Consider the following 21,412-nt stretch of genomic DNA (forward strand, 5'->3'; position numbering starts at 1 on the left):
ATGTTAAAAGAAATATATCAACAATTTTATATATCAACAACACTCAAAACATTTATAAAGTATGTATAACGTATAAAAGGCCAAAATTAAGATGAGGCCACATAAAATACTTAAAAGGTTGAGTAAATTAGAATTTTATCTGCAAATGTAGCAACATTTCAATTTTACGGTGCCTTGCAAAAGTATTCAGACCCCTTTTAGGTGGTGGGCCGTAGCAAGCTATATGCTTTAGTTTTCAAGATGATCAATCTCTGTCTTTTGTTGGAAATGTCAATTCTTGCAATTTGTTTCAAAATACTTATTATTATGTCTGCTAGTTGGACAGGCAAACGCCGTAGAGTACTAAACTGTGAACCAATCAAAACTCTGTACTATATATGGTACTATCTCTGCTGATCACGTCTGCCAATCACATTATCTGTATCTAAGGTACAGTAGTAGACAGCTGCTGACATCTCGAGATAGTTCTTCGTTCGACAAACTGCTATCAGGTAAAGTATACCAGAAGAAACGTGATACCATCAATGCAAGCTGTACAATTACTCCCAACGTAGAACACGGCAATGTTAATAATGTAGCTAGCTTACTAGTTAGCTAGCTAGTTACAACAAGTAGAACTGCTGCTTGCTAGCAGGAGCAGATAGCTTTATCACTAGCTAGCATGTCATTCCGGAAAAAGGAACATTTTAGCTAACAGTTTATTTCCAGTAATAATTTAAGACTACAAAAATCTATAAGACAAGTAGTGTAAATCTAATACAGTCATCACGGCAGGACCCATTTCATTCATACTGACAAATAAAAAATGCCACATTATTATCCCTGTCAATAGTTAGTCAGAGGATTGCAGAGCACCCTGCCTCAGACTGTCAGGATGTTCATTTTCTAGCTCACAAACTACATTCCTTTGCTGTGATGATTTATTTTATTCATTATTTTATTTTTGTCTCACATGAAACAATATGTTGGAACATTGCTGCAGGGACTTGCTTCCATTCAGCCACAGGAGCGTTAGTGAGGTCGGGCACTGATGTTGGGTGATTAGGCCTGGCTCGCAGTCAGCATTCCAATTCATCCCAAAGGTGTTTGATGGGTTTGAGGTCAAGGCTCTCTGCAATTTCTGTATGGACCTCACTTTGTGCACGGTGGCATTGTCATGCTGAAACAGGAAAGGGCCTTCCCCAAACTGTTGCCACAAAGTTGGAAGCACAGAATCATCTAGAATGTCTTTGTATGCTGTGGCATTAAGATTTCCCTTCACTGGAACTAAGGGACTGAGCCCGAACCATGAAAAACAGCCCCAGACCATTATTCCTACTCCACCAAACTTTACAGTTAACACTATGCATTGGGGCAGGTAGCGTTCTCCTGGCATCCGCCAAAACCAGATTCATCCATTGGACAGCCAGATGGTGAAGCGTGATTCGTCACTTTCCACTATTCCAGAGTCCAATGATGGCGAGCTTTACACCACTCCAGCCAACGCTTGGCATTGTGCATTGGTGATCTTAGGCTTGTGTGCTGCTGCTCGGCCATGGAAACCCATTTCATGAAGCTCCCGACGAACAGTTATTGTACTGACGTTGCTTCCAGAGGCAGTTTGGAACTCAGAGTGAGTTTTGCAACCGAGGACAGACGATTTTTACTCGCTACTCGTTTCAGAACTCGGCGGTCCCGTTCTGTGAGTTTGTGTGGCCTACCATTTCGCGGCTGAGATGTTGTTGCTCCTGCAGAGATGGTTGTCCTTCTGGAAGGTTCTCCCATCTCCACAGAGGAACTCTGGAGCTCTGCCCTTCTTCCACGATTACTCAGTTTGGCCGGGTGGCAAGCTCTAAGAAGAGTCTTGGTGGTTCTAAACATCCATTTAAGAATGATGGAGGCCCCTGTGTTCTTCGGGACCTTCAATGCTGCAGACATTTTTTGGTACCCTTTCCCAGATCTGTGCCTCAACACAGTCCTGTCTCGGAGCTCTACAGACAATTCCTTCAACCTCATGGCTTGGTTTAAAGGGTCTGAATACATTTTTTATTTTTAATACATTTGCAAAGATGTCTAAAAATCTGTTTTCGCTTTGTCATTATGGGGTATTGTTGGTAGATTGATGAGGATTATTTTTTATTTAATACATTTTAGAATAAGGCTGTAAACCAAAAAAATGGCAAAAAAGGGAAGGGGTCTGAACAATTTCCAAATGCACTGTATGCAGCTGTCATTTTTAAACCTCCATTCTAGCATACATTACACACACATCTACATGTTTTTATATGGGTTTCTATGCAAAGTGTATGATTGAATAGGGGGCTCCTGAGTGGCACAGTGGTCTAAGGCATTGCGTCTCAGTGCTAGAGGCATCACTACAGACCCCGGTTTGATTCCAGGCTGTATGACAACCGGCTGTGATTGGGAGTCTTATAGGGCGGTTCACAATTGGCCCAGCATCGTCCGGGTTTGGCTGGGGTAGGCCATCATTGTAAATAGTGAATTTGTTCTTAACTGACTTAACTGGTTAAATAAAATAAAGTTTCTTAAAACCTACAGCTACAGAGAGTTCTGATTGGTTCTAGGTATAGCAGTTGATTGGTTCCAAGGTTAGCAGTTTGGCAAATTTGCCTGAGCAGATAGTGTTGAAATATACTTTTTATGAGAAAATGTGCAAGAACTGAAGGTGCCAACACATTTTTGTCATCATAAGAATGTTTTACTGTCATATACAAAAACTCTGCTCCTCCCTCAACATGGATCGATCAACTTCACTTTTTTCGGCTTCGGCCCACCATCGATTGGATTTCTTCACATTTTATTGTGTTACAAAGTGGGATTAAAATTGATTTAATTATATTTTTTGGGAAGAAAAAAATCAAACTATATTTATATATATATATATATATATATACAGTTGAAGTCGGAAGTTTACATACACTTAGGTTGTAGTCATTAAAACTCGTTTTTCAACCACAACAAATTTCTTGTTAAGAAACTATAGATTTGGCAAGTTTGTTAGGACATCTACTTTGTGCATGACACAAGTAATTTTTTCCAAAATTGTTTACAGACAGATTATTTCACTTATAATTCACTGTATCACTATTCCAGTGTGTCAGAAGTTTACTTACACTAAGTTGACTGTGCCTTTTAAACAGCTTGTAAAATTCCAGAAAATTATGTCATGGCTTTAGAAGCTTCTGATAGGCTAATTGACATCATTTGAGTCAATTGGAGGAGTACCTGTGGATGTATTTCTTGGCCTACCTTCAAACTCAGTGCCTCTTTTCTTGACATCATGGGAAAATCAAAAGAAATCAGCTGAGACCTCCACAAGTTTGGTTCATCCTTGGGACCAATTTCCAAATGTCTGAAGGTACCACGTTCATCTGTACAAACAATTGTACGCAAGTATAAACACCATGGGACCACACAGCCGTCATACCACTCAGGAAGGAGACGTGTTCTGTCTGCTAAAGATGAATGTACTTTGGTGCGAAAAGTGCAAATCCATCCCAGAACAACAGCAAAGGACCTTGTGAAGATGCTAGAGTCAACAGGTACAAAAGTATCTATATCCAAAGTAAAACGAGTCCTATGTCGACATAACCTGAATGGCCGCTCAACAAGGAAGAAGCCACTGCTCCAAAACCGCCATAAAAAAGCCAGACTACTGTTTGCAACTGCACATGGGGACAAAGATCGTACTTTTTGGAGAAATGTCCTCTGGTCTGATGAAACAAAAATAGAACTGTTTGGCCATAATGACCATCGTTATGTTTGGAGGAAAACGGGGGAGGCTTGCCAGCTGAAGAACACCATCCCAACCGTGAAGCACGGGGGTGGCAGTATCATGTTGTGGTGGTGCTTTGCTGCAGGAGGGACTGGTGCACTTCCAAAAATAGATGGCATCATGAGTGAGGAAAATTATGTGGATATATTGAAGCAACATCTCAAGACATCAGTCAGGAAGTTAAAGCTTGGTCGCAAATGGGACTTCCAAATGGACAATGACCCCAAGCATAGTTCCAAAGTTGTGGCAAAATGGCTTAAGGACAACAAAGTCAAGGTATTGGAGTGGCCATCACAAAGCCCTGACCTCAATCATATAGAAAATTTGTGGGCAGAACTAAAAAAGCCTGTGCGAGCAAGGAGGCCTGACTCAGTTACACCAGCTCTGTCAGGAGGAATGGGCCAAAATTCACCCAACTTGTTGTGGGAAGCTTGTGGAAGGCTACCCGAAACGTTTCACCCAAGTTAAATTGTTATTTAAAGGCAATGTTAAACAATTTAAAGGCATTGTTTACATACGCACAAATTGAGTGTATGTAAACTTCTGACCCACTGGGAATGTGATGAAAGAAATTAAAGCTTATGTAAATCATTCTCTCTACTATTATTCTGACATTTCACATTCTTCAGATAATCTTAACTGACCTAACACAGGGAATTTTTACAAGGATTAAATGTCAGGAATTGTGAAAAACTGAGTTTAAATGTATTTGGCTAAGGTGTATGTAAACTTCCGACTTCAACTGTATATACACTGCTCAAAAAAATAAAGGGAACACTTAAACAACACAATGTAACTCCAAGTCAATCACACTTCTGTGAAATAAAACTGTCCACTTAGGAAGCAGCACTGATTGACAATACATTTCACATGCTGTTGTGCAAATGGAATAGACAACAGGTGGAAATTATAGGCAATTAGCAAGACACCCCCAATAAAGGAGTGGTTCTGCAGGTGGGGACCACAGACCACTTCTCAGTTCCTATGCTTTCTGGCTGATGTTTTGGTCACTTTTGAATGCTGGCGGTGCTTTCACTCTAGTGGTAGCATGAGACGGAGTCTACAACCCACACAAGTGGCTCAGGTAGTGCAGCTCATCCAGGATGGCACATCAATGCGAGCTGTGGCAAGAAGGTTTGCTGTGTCTGTCAGCGTAGTGTCCAGAGCATGGAGGCGCTACCAGGAGACAGGCCAGTACATCAGGAGACGTGGAGGAGGCCGTAGGAGGGCAACAACCCAGCAGCAGGACCGCTACCTCCGCCTTTGTGCAAGGAGGAGCAGGAGAAGCACTGCCAGAGCCCTGCAAAATGACCTCCAGCAGGCCACAAATGTGCATGTGTCTGCTCAAACGGTCAGAAACAGACTCCATGAGGGTGGTATGAGGGCCCGACGTCCACAGGTGGGGGTTGTGCTTACAGCCCAACACCGTGCAGGACGTTTGGCATTTGCCAGAGAACACCAAGATTGGCAAATTCGCCACTGGCGCCCTGTGCTCTTCACAGATGAAAACAGGTTCACACTGAGCACGTGACAGACGTGACAGAGTCTGGAGACGCCGTGGAGAACGTTCTGCTGCCTGCAACATCCTCCAGCATGACCGTTTTGGTGGTGGGTCAGTCATGGTGTTGGGTGGCATTTCTTTGGGGGGCCGCACAGCCCTCCATGTGCTCGCCAGAGGTAGCCTGACTGCCATTAGGTACCGAGATGAGATCCTCAGACCCCTTGTGAGACCATATGCTGGTGCGGTTGGCCCTGGGTTCCTCCTAATGCAAGACAATGCTAGACCTCATGTGGCTGGAGTGTGTCAGCAGTTCCTGCAAGAGGAAGGCATTGATGCTATGGACTGGCCCGCCTGTTCCCCAGACCTGAATCCAATTGAGCACATCTGGGACATCATGTCTCGCTCCATCCACCAACGCCACGTTGCACCACACTGTCCAGGAGTTGGCGGATGCTTTAGTCCAGGTCTGGGAGGAGATCCCTCAGGAGACCATCCGCCACCTCATCAGGAGCATGCCCAGGCGTTGTAGGGAGGTGATACAGGCACGTGGAGGCCACACACACTACTGAGCCTCATTTTGACTTGTTTTAAGGACATTACATCAAAGTTGGATCAGCCTGTAGTGTGGTTTTCCACTTTAATTTTGAGTGTGACTCCAAATCCAGACCTCCATGGGTTGATAAATTGGATTTCCATTGATTATTTTTGTGTGATTTTGTTGTCAGCACATTCAACTATGTAAAGAAAAAAGTATTTAATAAGATTATTTCTTTCATTCAGATCTAGGATGTGTTGTTTAAGTCTTCCCTTTATTTTTTTGAGCAGTATATATATATATATATATATATATATATATATATATATATATATATATATATATATGAAATAACTAAAATATAGTCATTGCATAAGTTTTCAGCTCCCTGGAGCATAAGCATTCAGCTCCCTGAGTCAATACATGTTAGAAACACCTTTTGCATCGGATACAGCTGTGAGTCCTCTTGGATAAGCATATAGGACATTTGCACACCTGGATTGTAAAATATTCTTTTAAAAACTATTCAAGCTCTGTCAAGATGTTGGGGATCATGGCTAGACAGCAATGCTCAAGTCTTGCGACGGATTTTTAAGGAGAATTAAGTCAAGACTTACTTTTCCACTCAGGAACATTCACGGTGTCCTTGGTAAGCAACTCCAGTGTAGATTTGGCCTTGTGTTGTAGGTTATTGTCCTGCTGAAAGGTTCCTCTAGTATTTTGCCTGTGCTTAGCTCCATTACGTTCATTTTTATCCTAAAACTCTCCCCAGTGTTTGCCGATGTCAAGCGTACCCATACAGTGATGCATGCTTGTAAGTAAGGAGGCAGTTATTCGGTGATGTGTTTTGTTCCATTTGCAAAAAAAGTGTATTCCTTTGCTGTGTTTTTATACAATATTACTTTAATGCCTTGTTGCATACAAGATGCATGTTTTGGAATAGGTTTTTTCTGTATATTTGTATTCTTCTTTTCACTTTTTTTCACTCTCATTTAGGTCATTATTGTGGAGTAACTAGAATGTTATTGATCCATCCTCAGTTTTCTCCCATTAAGCCATTGAACTCTGTAGCTGTTTTAAAATCACCAATGGCCTCATGATAACATCCCTGAACAGTTTAATTCCTGTTCTGAAGATCAGTTCAGAAGGACACTGTATCTTTTATGTGTCTGGGTGGTTTAATACATAATCCACATCATAATTATTAACTTGACCATGATTAAAGAGATATTCATTGTCTAATTTTGTTTTTGTTACCCATCCACCAATCACTGCCTTTCTTTTTGAGGCTTTCAAAAAGCTCCCTGGTCTTTGTAGTTAAATATGTGCTTAGTATTAAATACCTGACTGAGGGACAGAGAAAGGTTTAGTCACTCAAAATCATGTCAACCCCTATTATTTCACACAGAGTGAGACCATATAACTTATTATGTGATTTTGTTAAGCCAAACTTTACTCCTGAACTAGGCTTGCCTAGACAAAGGGGCTGAATACTTATGCAACAACTATTTTCGCTTTTGTATAAAAAAATATATATATACAGTGCCAGTCAAAAGTTTGGAAACACGTACTCATTCCAGAGTTTTTCTTTATTTTTACTATGTTCTACATTGTAGAATAGTAGTGAAGACATATAACACATATGGAATCATGTAGTAACCAAGAAAGTGTTAAACAAATAAAAATATATTTTATATTTTAGATTATTCAAAGTAGCCACCCTTTGCCTTGATGACAGCTTTGCACACTCTTGGCAATCTCTCAACCATTTCCTGCCTTTGAGCCAGTCAGTTGTGTTGTGACAAGGTAGGGGTGGTATATAAAAGATCAGGTCCATATTATGGCAAGAACAATGAGAAACAACAGTCCATCATTACTTTAAGACATAAAGGTCAGTCAAGCTGTAAAATTTCAAGAACTTTGAAAGTTTCTTCAAGTGCAGTTGCAAAACCATCAAGTGCTATTATGTAACTGGCTGTCATGATGACCACCACAGGAAAGAAAGTCCAGAGTTACCTCTGCTGCAGAGGACAAGTTCATTAGAGTTACCATCCTCAGAAATTGCAGCCCAAATAAATAAAAGTAACAGACATATCTCAACTGTTCAGAGGAGACTGCGTGAATCAGGCCTTCATGATCGAATTGCCGCAAAGAAACCACAACTAAAGGACACCAATAAAAATAAGAGACTTGCTTGGGCCAAGAAACACGAGCAATGGACATTAGACCGGTGGAAATCTGTCCTTTGGTCTAATGAGTCCAAATTTGAGATTTTTGGTTCCAACCACCGGGTTTTTGTGAGACGCAGAGTAGGGGAACAGATTATCTCCGCATGTGTAGTTTCCACAGTGAAGCATGGAGGAGGTGTGATGGTGTGGGGGTGCTTTGCTGGTGACACTGTCTGTGATTTATTTAGAATTCAAGGCACACTTAACCAGCATGGCTACCACAGGATTCTGCAGTGATACGTCATCCCTTCTGGCTTGTGCTTTGTGGGACTATCATTTGTTTTTCAACAGGACAATGACCCAACACACCTCCAGGCTGTGTATGTGCTATTTGACCAAGAAGAAGAGTGATGGAGTGCTGCATCACCTGTCCTTCACAATCACCCGACCTCAACCCAATTGAGATGATTTGGGATAAGTTGGACCGCAGGGTGAACGAAAAGCATCCAACAAGTGCTCAGCATATGTGGGAACTCCTTCAAGACTGTCGGAAAAGCATTCCAGGTGAAGCTGGTTGAGAGAATGTCAAGAGTGTGCAAAGCTGTCATCAAGGCAAAGGGTGGCTACTTTGAAGAATCTCAAATATACAAAAGTATTTTGATTTGTTTTTTTTGGTTACTATATGATTCCATATGTGTTATTTCATAGTTTTGATGTCTTCACTATTATTCTACAATGTAGAAAATAGTGAAAATAAAGAAAAACCCTTGAATGAGTAGGTGTCAACTTTTGACTGGTACTGTACATACATAAATGATTTTTTGCAAATAAAAAACAGAATAACATTATTTACAAAAGTATTCAGACCCTTTACTATGAGACTCGAAATTGGGCTCAGGTGCATCCTGTTTCCATTGATAATCTTTGAGATGATTTAGAAATGCACATACCTGTCTATATAAGGTCCCACAGATGACAGTGCATGTCAGAGCCAAAACCAAGGGAATTGTCCTTAGAGCACAGAGACAGGATTGTGTCAAGGCACAGATCTGGAGAAGGGTAGCAAAACATTTCTGAAACATCGAAGGTCCCCAAGAAGACAGTGGCCTCCATCATTCTTAAATGGAAGAAGTTTGGAACCACCAAGACTCCACCTAGATCTGGCCCCTAGCCACACTGAGCAATCAGGGGAGAAGGGCCTTGGTGGAAGGTGAACCTTTGCCCCAGTCTGAGGCCCCTATGGTCACTCTGACAGAGCTCCAGAGTTCCTCTGTAGAGATGGTAGAACCTTCTAATAGGAAACCATCCCTGCAGCACTCCACCAATCAGGCCTTTATGCTAGAGTGGCCAGACTGAAGCCACTCCTCAGTAAAAGGCACATGACAGCCCGCTTGGAGTTTGCCAAAAAGGCACCTAAAGGACTCAGACCATGAGAAACAAGATTCTCTGGTTTGATGAAACCAAGATTGAAGTCTTTGCCCTGAATGCCAAGTGTCACGTCTGGAGGAAACCTGGCACCATCCTTAATGTGTTTTTCAGCGGCAGGGACTGGGAGACTGGTCAGGATTGAGGAAAAGATGAACGGAGTAAATTACAGAGAGATTCTTGATGGAAAACCTGCTCCAGAGCGCTCAAGACCTCAGACTGGGGTGAAGGTTTTACCTTCCAACAGGACAATGACCATAAGCACACAGCCAAGAATGTGCAGGAGTGGCTTCGGGACAAATCTGACTGTCCTTGAGTGGTCCAGCCAGAGCCTGGACATGAACCCGATCAAACATTTCTGGAGAGACCTGAAAATAGCTGTGCAGCGACGCTCTCCATCCAACCTGACAGATCTTGAGAGGATCTGCAGTGAAGAATGGGAAAAACTCCCCAAATACAGGTGTGCCGAGCTTGTAGCTTCATATCCAAGAAGACTCTAGGCTATAAAAGGTGCTTCAGTACTGAGTAAAGTGTCTGAATACTTATGTAAATACAAAAACCTGTTTTTGCTTTGTCATTGGGGTATTGTGTGTAGATTGACGAAGAATAAAGCAATTTAATCCATTTTAGAATAAGGCTGTAACGTAACAAAATGTGGAAAAAGTCAAGGGGTATGAATACTTTCCGAATGCGATGTACGTTTGTTCTATGAAACTAAATAAATACTGCTCTCTGACTCACAAAACTTCTTTGCTTGATTCATGATAGTGTGGTTAAACAAAGCAAGGAAAGTGAACTTCAAAACATTATGTTGTTTTTATTGGAATTTGCAGCTGTTGTTGGTTAGTAATGAATCTGCTAGATTTAGTGCACTAATGAGTAGTAAATGGTTTATAGGGACCTATATTAAATATCTTATTAATTATCTTATATTTTAAACGTTGTTTATAAATGTGTGAATAACTACATTACTAACATTTACAAATGTGGGAGTAATGATTCATAAATGAGGAATAAACTATTTACTAATCCATTATAAATACTTTATTACGTGGAGTTATTATAAAGTGCTACCGAACATTGCTAATTCAAAGCTTTGAACAGTATATGTATCAGTGTCTGTCTGTGTGTGTGTGTGTGTGTGTGTGTGTGTGTGTGTGTGTGTGTGTGTGTGTGTGTGTGTGTGTGTGTGTGTGTGTGTGTGTGTGTGTGTGTGTGTGTGTGTGTGTATTTTTCACTTACTCCCCATTCCTGATTGTTCTCATGTATGTATTTCCCCGTCCAGCCCTGAGCCTTGCTCCCTGCTTTTTTTCATTGTATGTGGGGTTGTGGGAATCATGATAGCTTGCTTCTCCATATTAGGAGTAATTCAGGCCAACTTTTTGCTTTTGGTGACTTGTGTGATATCATAATGGGATATGCTAGTGAGTGCTGGTGCCATTCAACAAACAATGCAGTCTTTTGGCACATTTTCTACAGTGGGGTCCGGAGTTATTGACACCCTTGATAAAGATGAGCAATAATCACTGTATAAAACAAATAATTCAAGTACAGAGCTATATTGTATGCTCCAAAAATTGGGAAATTATATTATTTTATACTAATATAATTACTCAGAGTTTAAATAAGATTTTATTGTGAGTAAGATAAGACACTTCTACATTAATGTGGATCCTACCATGCTTATGGATAATACTGAATTAACTGTGAATAATGATGAGTATGGGTCGAAGATCATACCCCCAAGACATGCTAACCACTCACCATTACCAATAACAGAGGAGGTTAGCATGTCTTGGGGGTATGATCTTTGACCCTCTGTAAATGTCTCACTCATCATTTTTCACGATTCATTCAGGATTATTCGTAAACAGGGTAGCAGCCACATTAATGTAGAAGTGTCTTATCTTATTTACAATAAAAGTGATTCCAAGATGACACAATACATTATTTAAATGTTTTGTAATTTAGCAGATGATCTTAACCAGAGTGACTTACAATTATGACCGCATACATTTTCATACTTTTTTTTGTACGATTATTATTATTGTTATCGTATTATTTACCATTCATTTCTAATGGGCACAAAATAATCTGAAACACAACCACAACAAACTGCAATGCATCCAACAAAGTTTATAGTCACAAGCTTGATGTAGTCTAGGAAAGTGGGACCAAATACTAAGCTTTTGACTACTTATTTATAATAATTTTTAGGGGTGTCAATAATTTAGCCCCCAACCTTTTTTGAGAAAAAAAGTATTACTTGTTATACAAAATCTGTTTCTCTGAGCAATTGTATTAGTATAAAACAATATATACTGAACAAAAACATGAACGCAACATGCTACAATTTCAAAGATTTTGCTGAGTTACAGTTCATATCAGGAAATCAGTCAATTCAAATACATTTATTAGGCCCTTATCTATGGATTTTACATGACTGGGAATACAGATATGCATCTGTTAGTCAAACATACCTTAAAAAAAAGGTATGGGCGTGGATCAGAACACCAGTCAGTATCTGGTGTGACCACCATTTACCTCATGCAGCATGACATTTGATCAGGCTGTTGATTGTGGACTGTGAAATGTTGTCCCACTCATCTTCAATGGCTGTGTGAAGTTGCTGGATATTGACGGGAACTGAAACACGCTGTCATACATGTCGAACCAGAGTATCCCAAACATGCTCAATGGATGACATGTCTGGTGAATAGGCAGGCCATGGAAGAACTAGGACATTTCAGTTTCCAGGAATTGTGTACAGATCCTTGCGGCATGTGGTGGTGCATTATTATACTGAAACATGAGGTTATGGCGGTGGATGAATGGCGCGGTATCTGTGCATTCAAATTGCCATCGATAAAATGCAATTGTGTTCATTGTCCATAACTTATGCCTGCCCATACCATAACCCCACCACCACCATGGAACACTCTGTTCAAAATGTTGACATCAGCAAATTGCTCGCCAACATGACACTATACATGTGATCTGCAGTTGTGAGGCCGGTTGGGCGTACTGCCAAATTATTTAAAATGATGTTGGAGGCGGTTTATGGTAGAGAAATGAACAGAAAATTCACTGACAAAAGCTCTGGTGGACATTCCTGCAGTCAGCACGCCAATTGCACACTCCCTCAAAACTGTGACATTGTGTTGTGTGACAAAACTGCACATTTTAGAGTGGCCTTTCATTGTCCTTTTATTTAAGATGCACCTCTAATGATCATGCTGTTTAATCAGGTTCTTGATATGCCACACCTGTCAGGTGGATGGATTATCTTGGCAATGGAAAAATGCTCACTAACAGGGATGTAAACCAATTTGTGCTAGAAATTTGTGAGAAATAAGCTTTTTGTGCATATGGAACATTTCTAGGATCTTTTATTTCAGCTATTGAAACATGGGACCAACACATTACATGTTGCATTTATATTTTTGTTCATTGTAATTTCCCAATTTTTTGGAGCATACAATATAGCTCAGTATTTGAACTATTTATTTTATACAGTCATTATTGCTTATCTTTATCAAAGATGTCAATCATTTTGGGAACCCACTGTACTTCATAACAATTATCTGTCTCTCCATACAATTTTGTTTTATTATAGTATTGTAACGTTGTATTTTACAATATGTTAATTCTGGAGATTTGCGTAAATGCTTTCCCAGTGAAGTTCAAGCTTCTGAAAATCTATTGACAATAAAACAGTAAAATACCTCATCAGTCAACCAAAAGTCATTGTAATTGCTCTATTACATTCATTTGATGCTACAGTATATTGCTCTTCACATGGGAATTTATTTGTGCGGTCAGCAGGTGTTCTGGGGAGTTTTTGACTTCTGAATATTGACAAAATTCAGACGTGATTGACTTTACAGAAATAGTAACATCTGGCTACACTGACAAATCTAAAAGCTGTGAAGTCAGAATCAGGCCATGAATTATGCTTTGAATTTGTATGCAAAGTTGTGAGTGCACAGTAGTTGAGGATGGAAATGACACATTAATCAGCTGTCCCAATCCCTCTCATTCATTGACAATGGTAGAATAACTTCTCCACCACCATTGGCCTCTTAAGACATCAACAGTTCTACAGTTTAAGCCATTCTACAGCAAGCTAAAATAAAATTAAGTCTATTTTGGTAGTGTCAAAGAGCGCAAGAGATCTTTGAATTCAAGGCAAAGAGCTACAGTATAGACATTCAAAAGCAGCTGGCACTGATTGTTATAAAAGCCCTGTCAATTCATGCCTTACCCGCTCATTCACAGCAGTAGAAATATGGAACATTATGGAAAATGGTTATGGCCAAAGGCGAAACATGATCAAAGCCTTTGTGATTGCTATGCTTGCCGCTGTTTCTTCCAATTTGGATTGCAGCCTTGGATGTCGTCAGTTGTGGTCTCAGGGTTTTTTGCCTGTAGATAAAATACAAAATAAAGTAAGTGATGAATATTCACTTTCTAATAGTTGGAGTTGAATCCCTACATTGTTTTTCTGGGAGGTAATTGAATAAGGAATGATCTAGGAATAACTTTAGTGATATGATTTAATACATTTTTTATGCTTCCGTAATTGCTTTGCCATGGGGTATGTTCAGTTTTGCATGTTGCCGTGCTGTAGCTTATCCATTTATTGTATTATGTATGTCACCCCCCCCCCCCCCATTTTTTTTCATATTTGTCACCCCTCAAGAAATCTAACTCATTAATTTGAATAAAAAATTATGTAATGCTAGCATTTCCTAAAATTAACACAATTGTTATTTTTGGACTATAAGCTGTATCTCAGCATTTGAGATATAGAATTGTTTTGTTTCCAGTCCTTAATCATTCTCCCCATTTCTTCCTCTTAGATACATATGTCAAGCTGACCTTATTGAACTCAATGGGCCAGGAGATGTCCAAGTGTAAGACGTCGATCTGTCATGGCCAGCCCAATCCTACATACAAGGAGACATTTGTCTTCCAGGTTGCCCTCTTCCAGCTATCAGACGTGACGCTCATCCTCTCCGTGTACAACAAGCGCAGCATGAAGCGCAAGGAGATGATTGGTTGGATCTCGCTAGGCCTCAACAGCTCTGGAGAGGAGGAACTCACTCACTGGACCCAGATGAAAGAGTCCAAAGGACAGCAGGTCTGCCGGTGGCACAGTCTTTTGGAATCATAGACCGACAGAATACAGGAGGAACAGGGGCAGGGCTAAGCCCATAGGTGTCTCTGCTCAGGTGAAACATTCTTTATGTGGACTGGGTTGATGGGTTGGGCATGGTGGGTGGTGTTATGTGGTCTAGGCTATGGCAAATGACTTGACAGTGTTACTTAATATGCCAGATGTTTTAAATCGTCTTTGATTAGGATGAACACTTGTCAAAGCTGATACGAAATTCCCTGCAGGGTCATAGCATCTTGTCATGGTTGCAACACATTTACAATTTGACACACTTGGGACACATTGGGTGAAATTTTTACAGTGCAAAAATCTGTACTGTAATTGAAAGAGACCATATTACTTCAAGTGCTTACTGCTCCATCTATTGTTTCCACATGTATTTGGGAAACAAAGATAGATACAGTATGTATCGCATATCTGCACTGTTTAATGCTAAACCTGGATGAATCATCGATTCTCTCACGTAGTTGTACAATGAGAGGAATAGGAATACATTCTGTCTTGACAATAGCAGTGCTCTTTCGCATTGTTAAGTACTTACAGTGCATTTGGAAGGTATTCAGACCCCTTGACTTTTTTCACATTTTGTTACATTACAACCTTATTCTAAAATGGATTAAATAAAAAATGTTCCTCATCAATCTATATACAATATTCCATAATGACAAAGCAAAAACTGGTTTTTAGAAATATTTGCAAATGTATTAAAAATTAAAAACAGAAATAACTACAACTTGATTGGAGTCCATCTGTGGTAAATTCAATTGATTGGACATGATTTGGAAAGGCACACACCTGTCTATATAGGTCTCACAGTTGACAGTGCAAATCAGAGCAAAAACCAAGCCATAAGGTCCAAGGAATTGTCCATAGAGTTCCGAGACAGGATTGTGTCGAGGCACAGATCTGGGGAAGGCTACCAAAAAATGTCTGCAGCATTGAAGGTCCTCAAGAACACAGTGGCATCCATCGTTCTTAAATGGAAGAAGTTTGGAACCACCAAGACTCTTTTTCAGCGGCAGTGAGTCAGAGACTAGTCAGGATCGAGGGAAAGATGAACGGAGCAAAGTACAGAGAGATCCTTGATGAAAACCTGCCCCAGAGCACTCAGGACCTCAGACTGGGATGAATGTTCACCTTCCAACAGGACAACAACCCTAAGCACACAGTCAAGAAAACGCAGCAGTGGCTTCAAGTCTCTGAATGTCCTTGAGTGGCACAGCCAGAGTCTGGACTTCAACCAGATCAAACATCTCTGGAGAGATCTGAAAATAACTGTGCCGCCTCGCTCCCCATCCACCCTGACAGAGCTTGAGAGGATCTGCACAGAATAATTGGAGAAACTCCCCAAATACAGGTGTGCCAAGCTTTTAGCGTCATACCCAAGAAGCTGCTTTCGCTGCCAAAGGTGCTTCTACAAAGTACTGAGTCTGAATACTTATGTAAATGTGATATTTCAGTTTTGTATTTTTTATACATTTGCAAACATTTCTAAAGACCTCTTTTTTCTTTGTCATTATGGGGTATTGTGTGTAGACTAAGTAAAAACATAAATTGAATCAATTTTAGAGTAAGGCTGTAACGTAACAAAATGTGTAAAAAGTCTAGTGTTCTGAAAACTTTCCGAATGCACTGTAAAAAGGGAATTGTGTGTTTTGAGTTGTGAGCTTGCATTCTGACATCAAGAACAGATCTTGAATTGTGGTGGCATTTGCGCTCTCGCATTTGCAACCATGAAAACCCTTTAAAATTGCAAATAGTTGCACATCATACATGTTTTTTTATATTGAACTCTTTATCAATCACAAAATATAATGCAAGTCCTTCATATTGCAAAACTTTATGTTTATGCATTGTTTATAGTACATAGGGCAAGCAAATTGGCTTCTCCCAGCAATGACCTGGTAGAGTTGTAGTGACATGTTTTGGGGATTTAGAAATAGCGATCAATTTTACTCTAGAAAGTAAACAAAATTATATAACATATTGTATAGATAAATAAAAACAAGGAGGCTATTAAAATACCTTTATTTTTATGAATAACAAATACAGTGTGTCCCTAAGTTTATGCCATTGGTGTTATTCCTTGAAAATCGATCATTACAAAGATATACAAGGACTTTGAGCATTCCCTGCTAATCACAACCTTCTAGTATGTCTAAATACAAAGTGCCATTGGTGTTACTCAATTTAAATAAAGGTAAATTACATTGTAAGCTACATTTAATCATATCACTTTAGTAAATTGTCCCAATGTATTCATAATTAGTCAATATTATTTAAAGTAATTAAGCTGCCATATTAGTTGATTTAGAATGTGAAGATGTACCAAAATTCATAAAAACAATGAAGTATATTTTCTTTCACAATGCCATGCCCAAATGCCACCAGAATTCAAGAATGGCCCAGATACAGAGAACTAGTTTGTCTAGTTTCAAGTTTCAAGTTTTAAAGTCACATGCACAAATATAGTGAAATGCTTTTTTTGCAAGCTCTAACCCCAACAATGCAGTAATCAATAACAATGTAATACAGAAAATAACAAGCACACGAGTAAAATAACAAATAAGAAGAACACGATAAAGTAAGTAAGCAACATGCAGGATATTGTCGGGAACTGGAACATGCTGTTGTACATGTCGATTTAGAGCATCCCAAACATGCTCAATGGGTGTCATGTCTGGTGAGTATGCAGGCCATGAAAGAACTGGGACATTTTCAGCTCCCAGGAATTGTGTACAGATCCTTGCAACATGGGGTGTTGCATTATCATGCTGAAACATGATGGCGTGATGGTGGCAAATGAATGGCACAACAATGGGCCTCTGGATCTCGGCACGGTATCTCTGTACATTCAAATTGCCATTGATAACATTCAATTGTGTTCGTTGTCCATAGCTTATGCCTGGTCATACCATAACCCCACCGCCACCATGGAACACTCTGTTCACAACAATGATATCAGCAAGCTATTAGCAGACATGGCACCATACACATGGTCTGCGGTTGTGAAGCCGGTTTGACATACTACCAAATTCTCTAAAACAGCGTTTCAGGTTGCATATGGTAGAGAAATTAACATTAAATTCTCTGGCAACTGCTCTGGTGGACATTCCTGCACTCAGCATGCCAATTGCACACAAATTTGAGACACTTATGGCATTGTGTTGTGTGACAAAACTGCACATTTTAAAGTGGCCTTTTATTTCCCTATGTAATGATCATGCTGTTTAATCAGCTTCTTGATATGCCACACCTGTCAGGTGGATGGATTATCTTGGCAAAGGATAAATGCTTACTAACAGGGATGTGCTTACTAAACGAATGTGTGCACACAATTTAAGAGAAATAAGCTTTTTGTGTGTATGGAAAGTTTCTGGGATCTTTGATTTGAGCTCATGAAACATGGGACCAACTATACACAGGTTCACTTTGAGTCAAGACCAACATACAGCTGGCAAATTTTCTGCAAGTGTGGCAACTTGTTTAGAAAAACTGCATGTTGTCTGATGATTGTTGACTAGCGCTTGCCTAATCCCTTTCCCAGAGTGAAATATCTGATCCAAATTTGCCTATATAAACATGTTTATAAATAGGATAACAGACTAAAGCCCGGTACAGATACAACAGCCGACATAATGAGAGGCGAGATTAGAAAAACTAGCCCATTTTAAAATGTTGTGTTGTAGAACAGCAGACTAAAGATGGGGCATTCAGGTAAAAAATACAAGAGACGTGGTTAAGACTGTTTCCACAGTAACGTTCCCTCTTTACAATGACGTAATAAAAGTTTGAAACAAAATTGCCATTTGTTGTAGCAAGGTGCTGTAATAAACGAGTATCATGGAATACATGCTCCAGAAACAGGGCCCACTTTGAGACTAGGCTAACTGATTGCAGCAAAATTGCTAGCTAGCTGTCTGCTTGACTAACTAGCTAGCTGCTTGGCTAAACACATAACTTCAGCACACTGTTCTCTGATTGGCTAAAAAGACTGTCTCAACTCAAGTCTTTAGCCAAGGTTTGACATGTTGAATCTTGGAAACTCCAGAAGCCGACCTGAGATGTTCTACAACTAGACTGCTCAGATCAAGAAAACGTTGTTTTAAAACAGCATAAAACCGTCTCGTCTCAGCTGTTGTACCTGTACCGGGCTTAACAATGGTAAAAGAGGAAACTGTCCTGATGAGTGAATGGTCTAAGCCAGGGCTCTCCAACCCTGTTCCTGGAGAACTACCCTCCTGTAGGTTTTCAATCCAACCCCAGTTGTAACTAACCTGATTCAGATTATCAACCAGTTAGTTATTAGAATCTGGGTTGGAGCGAAAATCTGCAGAACCATAGCTCTCCAGGAACAGGGTTGGAGAGCCCTGCTCTAAGCTAAGTGACTGCACTCTCTCATACCACTTTTAAGCATTGCTTGTTTCTCACAATGACGTTACTGGCCTAATGTAAGTGGGGAGTTAGAGTTAGAAAGGTGGCATGTTTTCATCCAGACTTAATTGTACATGTACTCTCCACACTTTTCCTAATTGGAAGTGCTTGGGGAATAGCACTCCTGATGTGTGTTGTCATATTACCAAAAAGTGACGCTGTGAGTGCACAATATTAATAGGAGATATTTGAGCTTCTACTTTTATAACAATAGCAAATTGGAGTTGTGAAGAATTGTTGGTGGTCAATCAAGCAGGTGCAAGTAACACACATTCCCTTCAACTAAGCAAGTTTTTCACAAAAGCAAGTGAATTCTGAGCCTTCGTTTAATGATGATGGATATGGATCTTTAGCAGCCTTATCTAATGATAAGTGTCACTTGGTTCTTTGTACCTGCATTCAGTTTGCTTCAACATTTGCTACGTTGTGTGACGGATTGTACTGAACGACATGTTTCCCTAGAATGGTATGCACTGTTCTTCAACAGCTTTTGAGGTACGTTTGCTCCCATTTGTTGGGTGTGGCGAGGTGTGGCCTGATCAATATGGGTGTGACCAGTGCCAGGCACAGCTGTCTAAGACATTGCATCGCAGTGTTGAGGCGCCACTACACCCTGTGGGTCGATTCCAGGCTGTGTCACAGCCGTCCGTTACCGGGAGCCCCATAGTGCCCGCTCAATTGGCTCAGCGTCGTCTGGGTTAGGGGATGCTTTGGCCAGGGGGATTTCTTTAGCTCATTGCACTCTTGCAACTCCTTGTTGCGGGCCTTGCGCCTGCAAGCTGACTTCGGTTGTCAGTTGAGCAATGTTTCCTCCAACACATAGGTGAGGCTGGCTTACTGGTTAAGACAGCAGTGTTTTAAGAAGCAATGCTTGGCGGGTCATGTTTCGGAGTATGCATGACTCGACCTTCGCCTCTCCCGAGCTCGTTGAGGAGTTGCAGCGATGAGACAAGATCGTAACTACCAGTTGGATATCATGAAAAAGGGGGTCAAATTACAATAAAAAAATATGGGTGTGACCATTTCACATCGCAAACCTTGTGCAGCACACCATACAGTAATCACCCTCTGGGCCACCATAATCTCAACGCTTTTCATCTGGTTGTTCAGTACCGTTTCAGTTGAATTCAACATTGCACACCGTTATCTGTCTAATATAGCATTGTCACTCATCTGTTCTTTATTATTTTTCTTTTCCCTGACCCCTGGTGCTGTGTGCTGTGGTGGCACAACAAGAATCCCATTCACTTGCCGTACACTCTAGGTTTCTCCTTTCCCCTAAAGCGCGCAGTTGTTTACTACTTCAACAAATATAAAAGCATTGGATTGGTGGAGACATGGGCCAGTGGGAGTTTCCACCATATTTCTTATACGAGTCATTTCCTTTCAAATCATTGAAGGGAAGTGAACAAGTGCACACTTTGAGAGGAGAGATAATTGGGCTATAGCTCTTGTTCTACCCGTTATCGATCCTCCTGTTAGTGTAGGATCCATTCAAAGGCCAATGGAATCCAGTGAGCTTTCTTGTAGGGGTAAAGGACAAATGGAGCACATACACAACTCTCACGCAACGTTACAGTGCCAAAATTTGCAAAAAGCATATAACTTAAAGGAAAAGTCAAACTTAATAAAGGAGACAAAAGAAACTACCGGTCACTCCGGACAGAATTAAATCATTGTGTATTACATTTCAAAGTGCACAACTAGTATGGCTGGTACGTGGTTTTTGCTTTTTCTGTGGAGTATCACAATTCCTGTATACGTTCCACTACTTAACTGTTCTATTTGACTATAGCAAAGATACTTCTCACTTCTTGATTGTTACATCCTGTATACTTTACATTTAAAAAAATGTTGATCTATTTTTGTATTGATAGTGGGAAATAGCTCTGTGAGAAGTTGTTTTTAGTCACGTACGTTATTCAAACAATTTAGTTGATTTATTTCTTTATATATGGATAAGTAATTTGAACAGTTGAACAGTAGAGCAAAGCAACACACTTTTCTTGTTTTTTTTGTTGTTGTCAAAATAAGATGCGGTAGGGAATTGAATAATACAAATAAAAAACGAAATGTATGCGGGGGAATGTTGTTGCTAACTGTGATGTTGTCTCTAAGTGCTGTTGTCAGCATTACTTAGAGTAGCAATGTGTATTTCTTGTACAGTTCTTCAGTCTCTCTCTCTCTCTCTCTCTCTCTCTCTCTCTCTCTCGTTGTCAGGGGTGCATGGAAATGTCTTGGTCTGATCAAAGCGAAGCTATTCAATCAGAGGTGTAGGCTTCTTGTCCAGAATAAGACAAAAGAGAGTGAAAGTGTCAGTCCTCCACCAAAGGTTTCAATCATACAGTGACGGTCTCTCAAGACGTCAATATTTTTTATGAGGTAACACCCCAAT

The 21,412-nt window shown here is 40.2% G+C and overlaps 1 protein-coding gene across 2 annotated transcripts in view; it reads left to right on the forward strand.

Moving 5' to 3' along the window:
• The window catches only part of syt14a (synaptotagmin XIVa), a 239,762-nt gene extending 224,595 nt beyond the window's left edge, over positions 1 to 15,167 (forward strand). For both annotated transcript variants that reach the window (XM_029766857.1, XM_029766858.1), the window contains exon 9: positions 14,267 to 15,167. In XM_029766857.1, coding sequence (XP_029622717.1) covers positions 14,267 to 14,580 — 314 coding nt within the window. In that variant the 3' untranslated portion in view covers positions 14,581 to 15,167. The remainder of the gene's footprint in view (positions 1 to 14,266) is intronic.
• Positions 15,168 to 21,412: the final 6,245 nt, after the last annotated feature.

Source organism: Salmo trutta, chromosome 12 (genome assembly GCF_901001165.1).
Source record: "Salmo trutta chromosome 12, fSalTru1.1, whole genome shotgun sequence".
NCBI lineage: Eukaryota > Metazoa > Chordata > Actinopteri > Salmoniformes > Salmonidae > Salmo > Salmo trutta.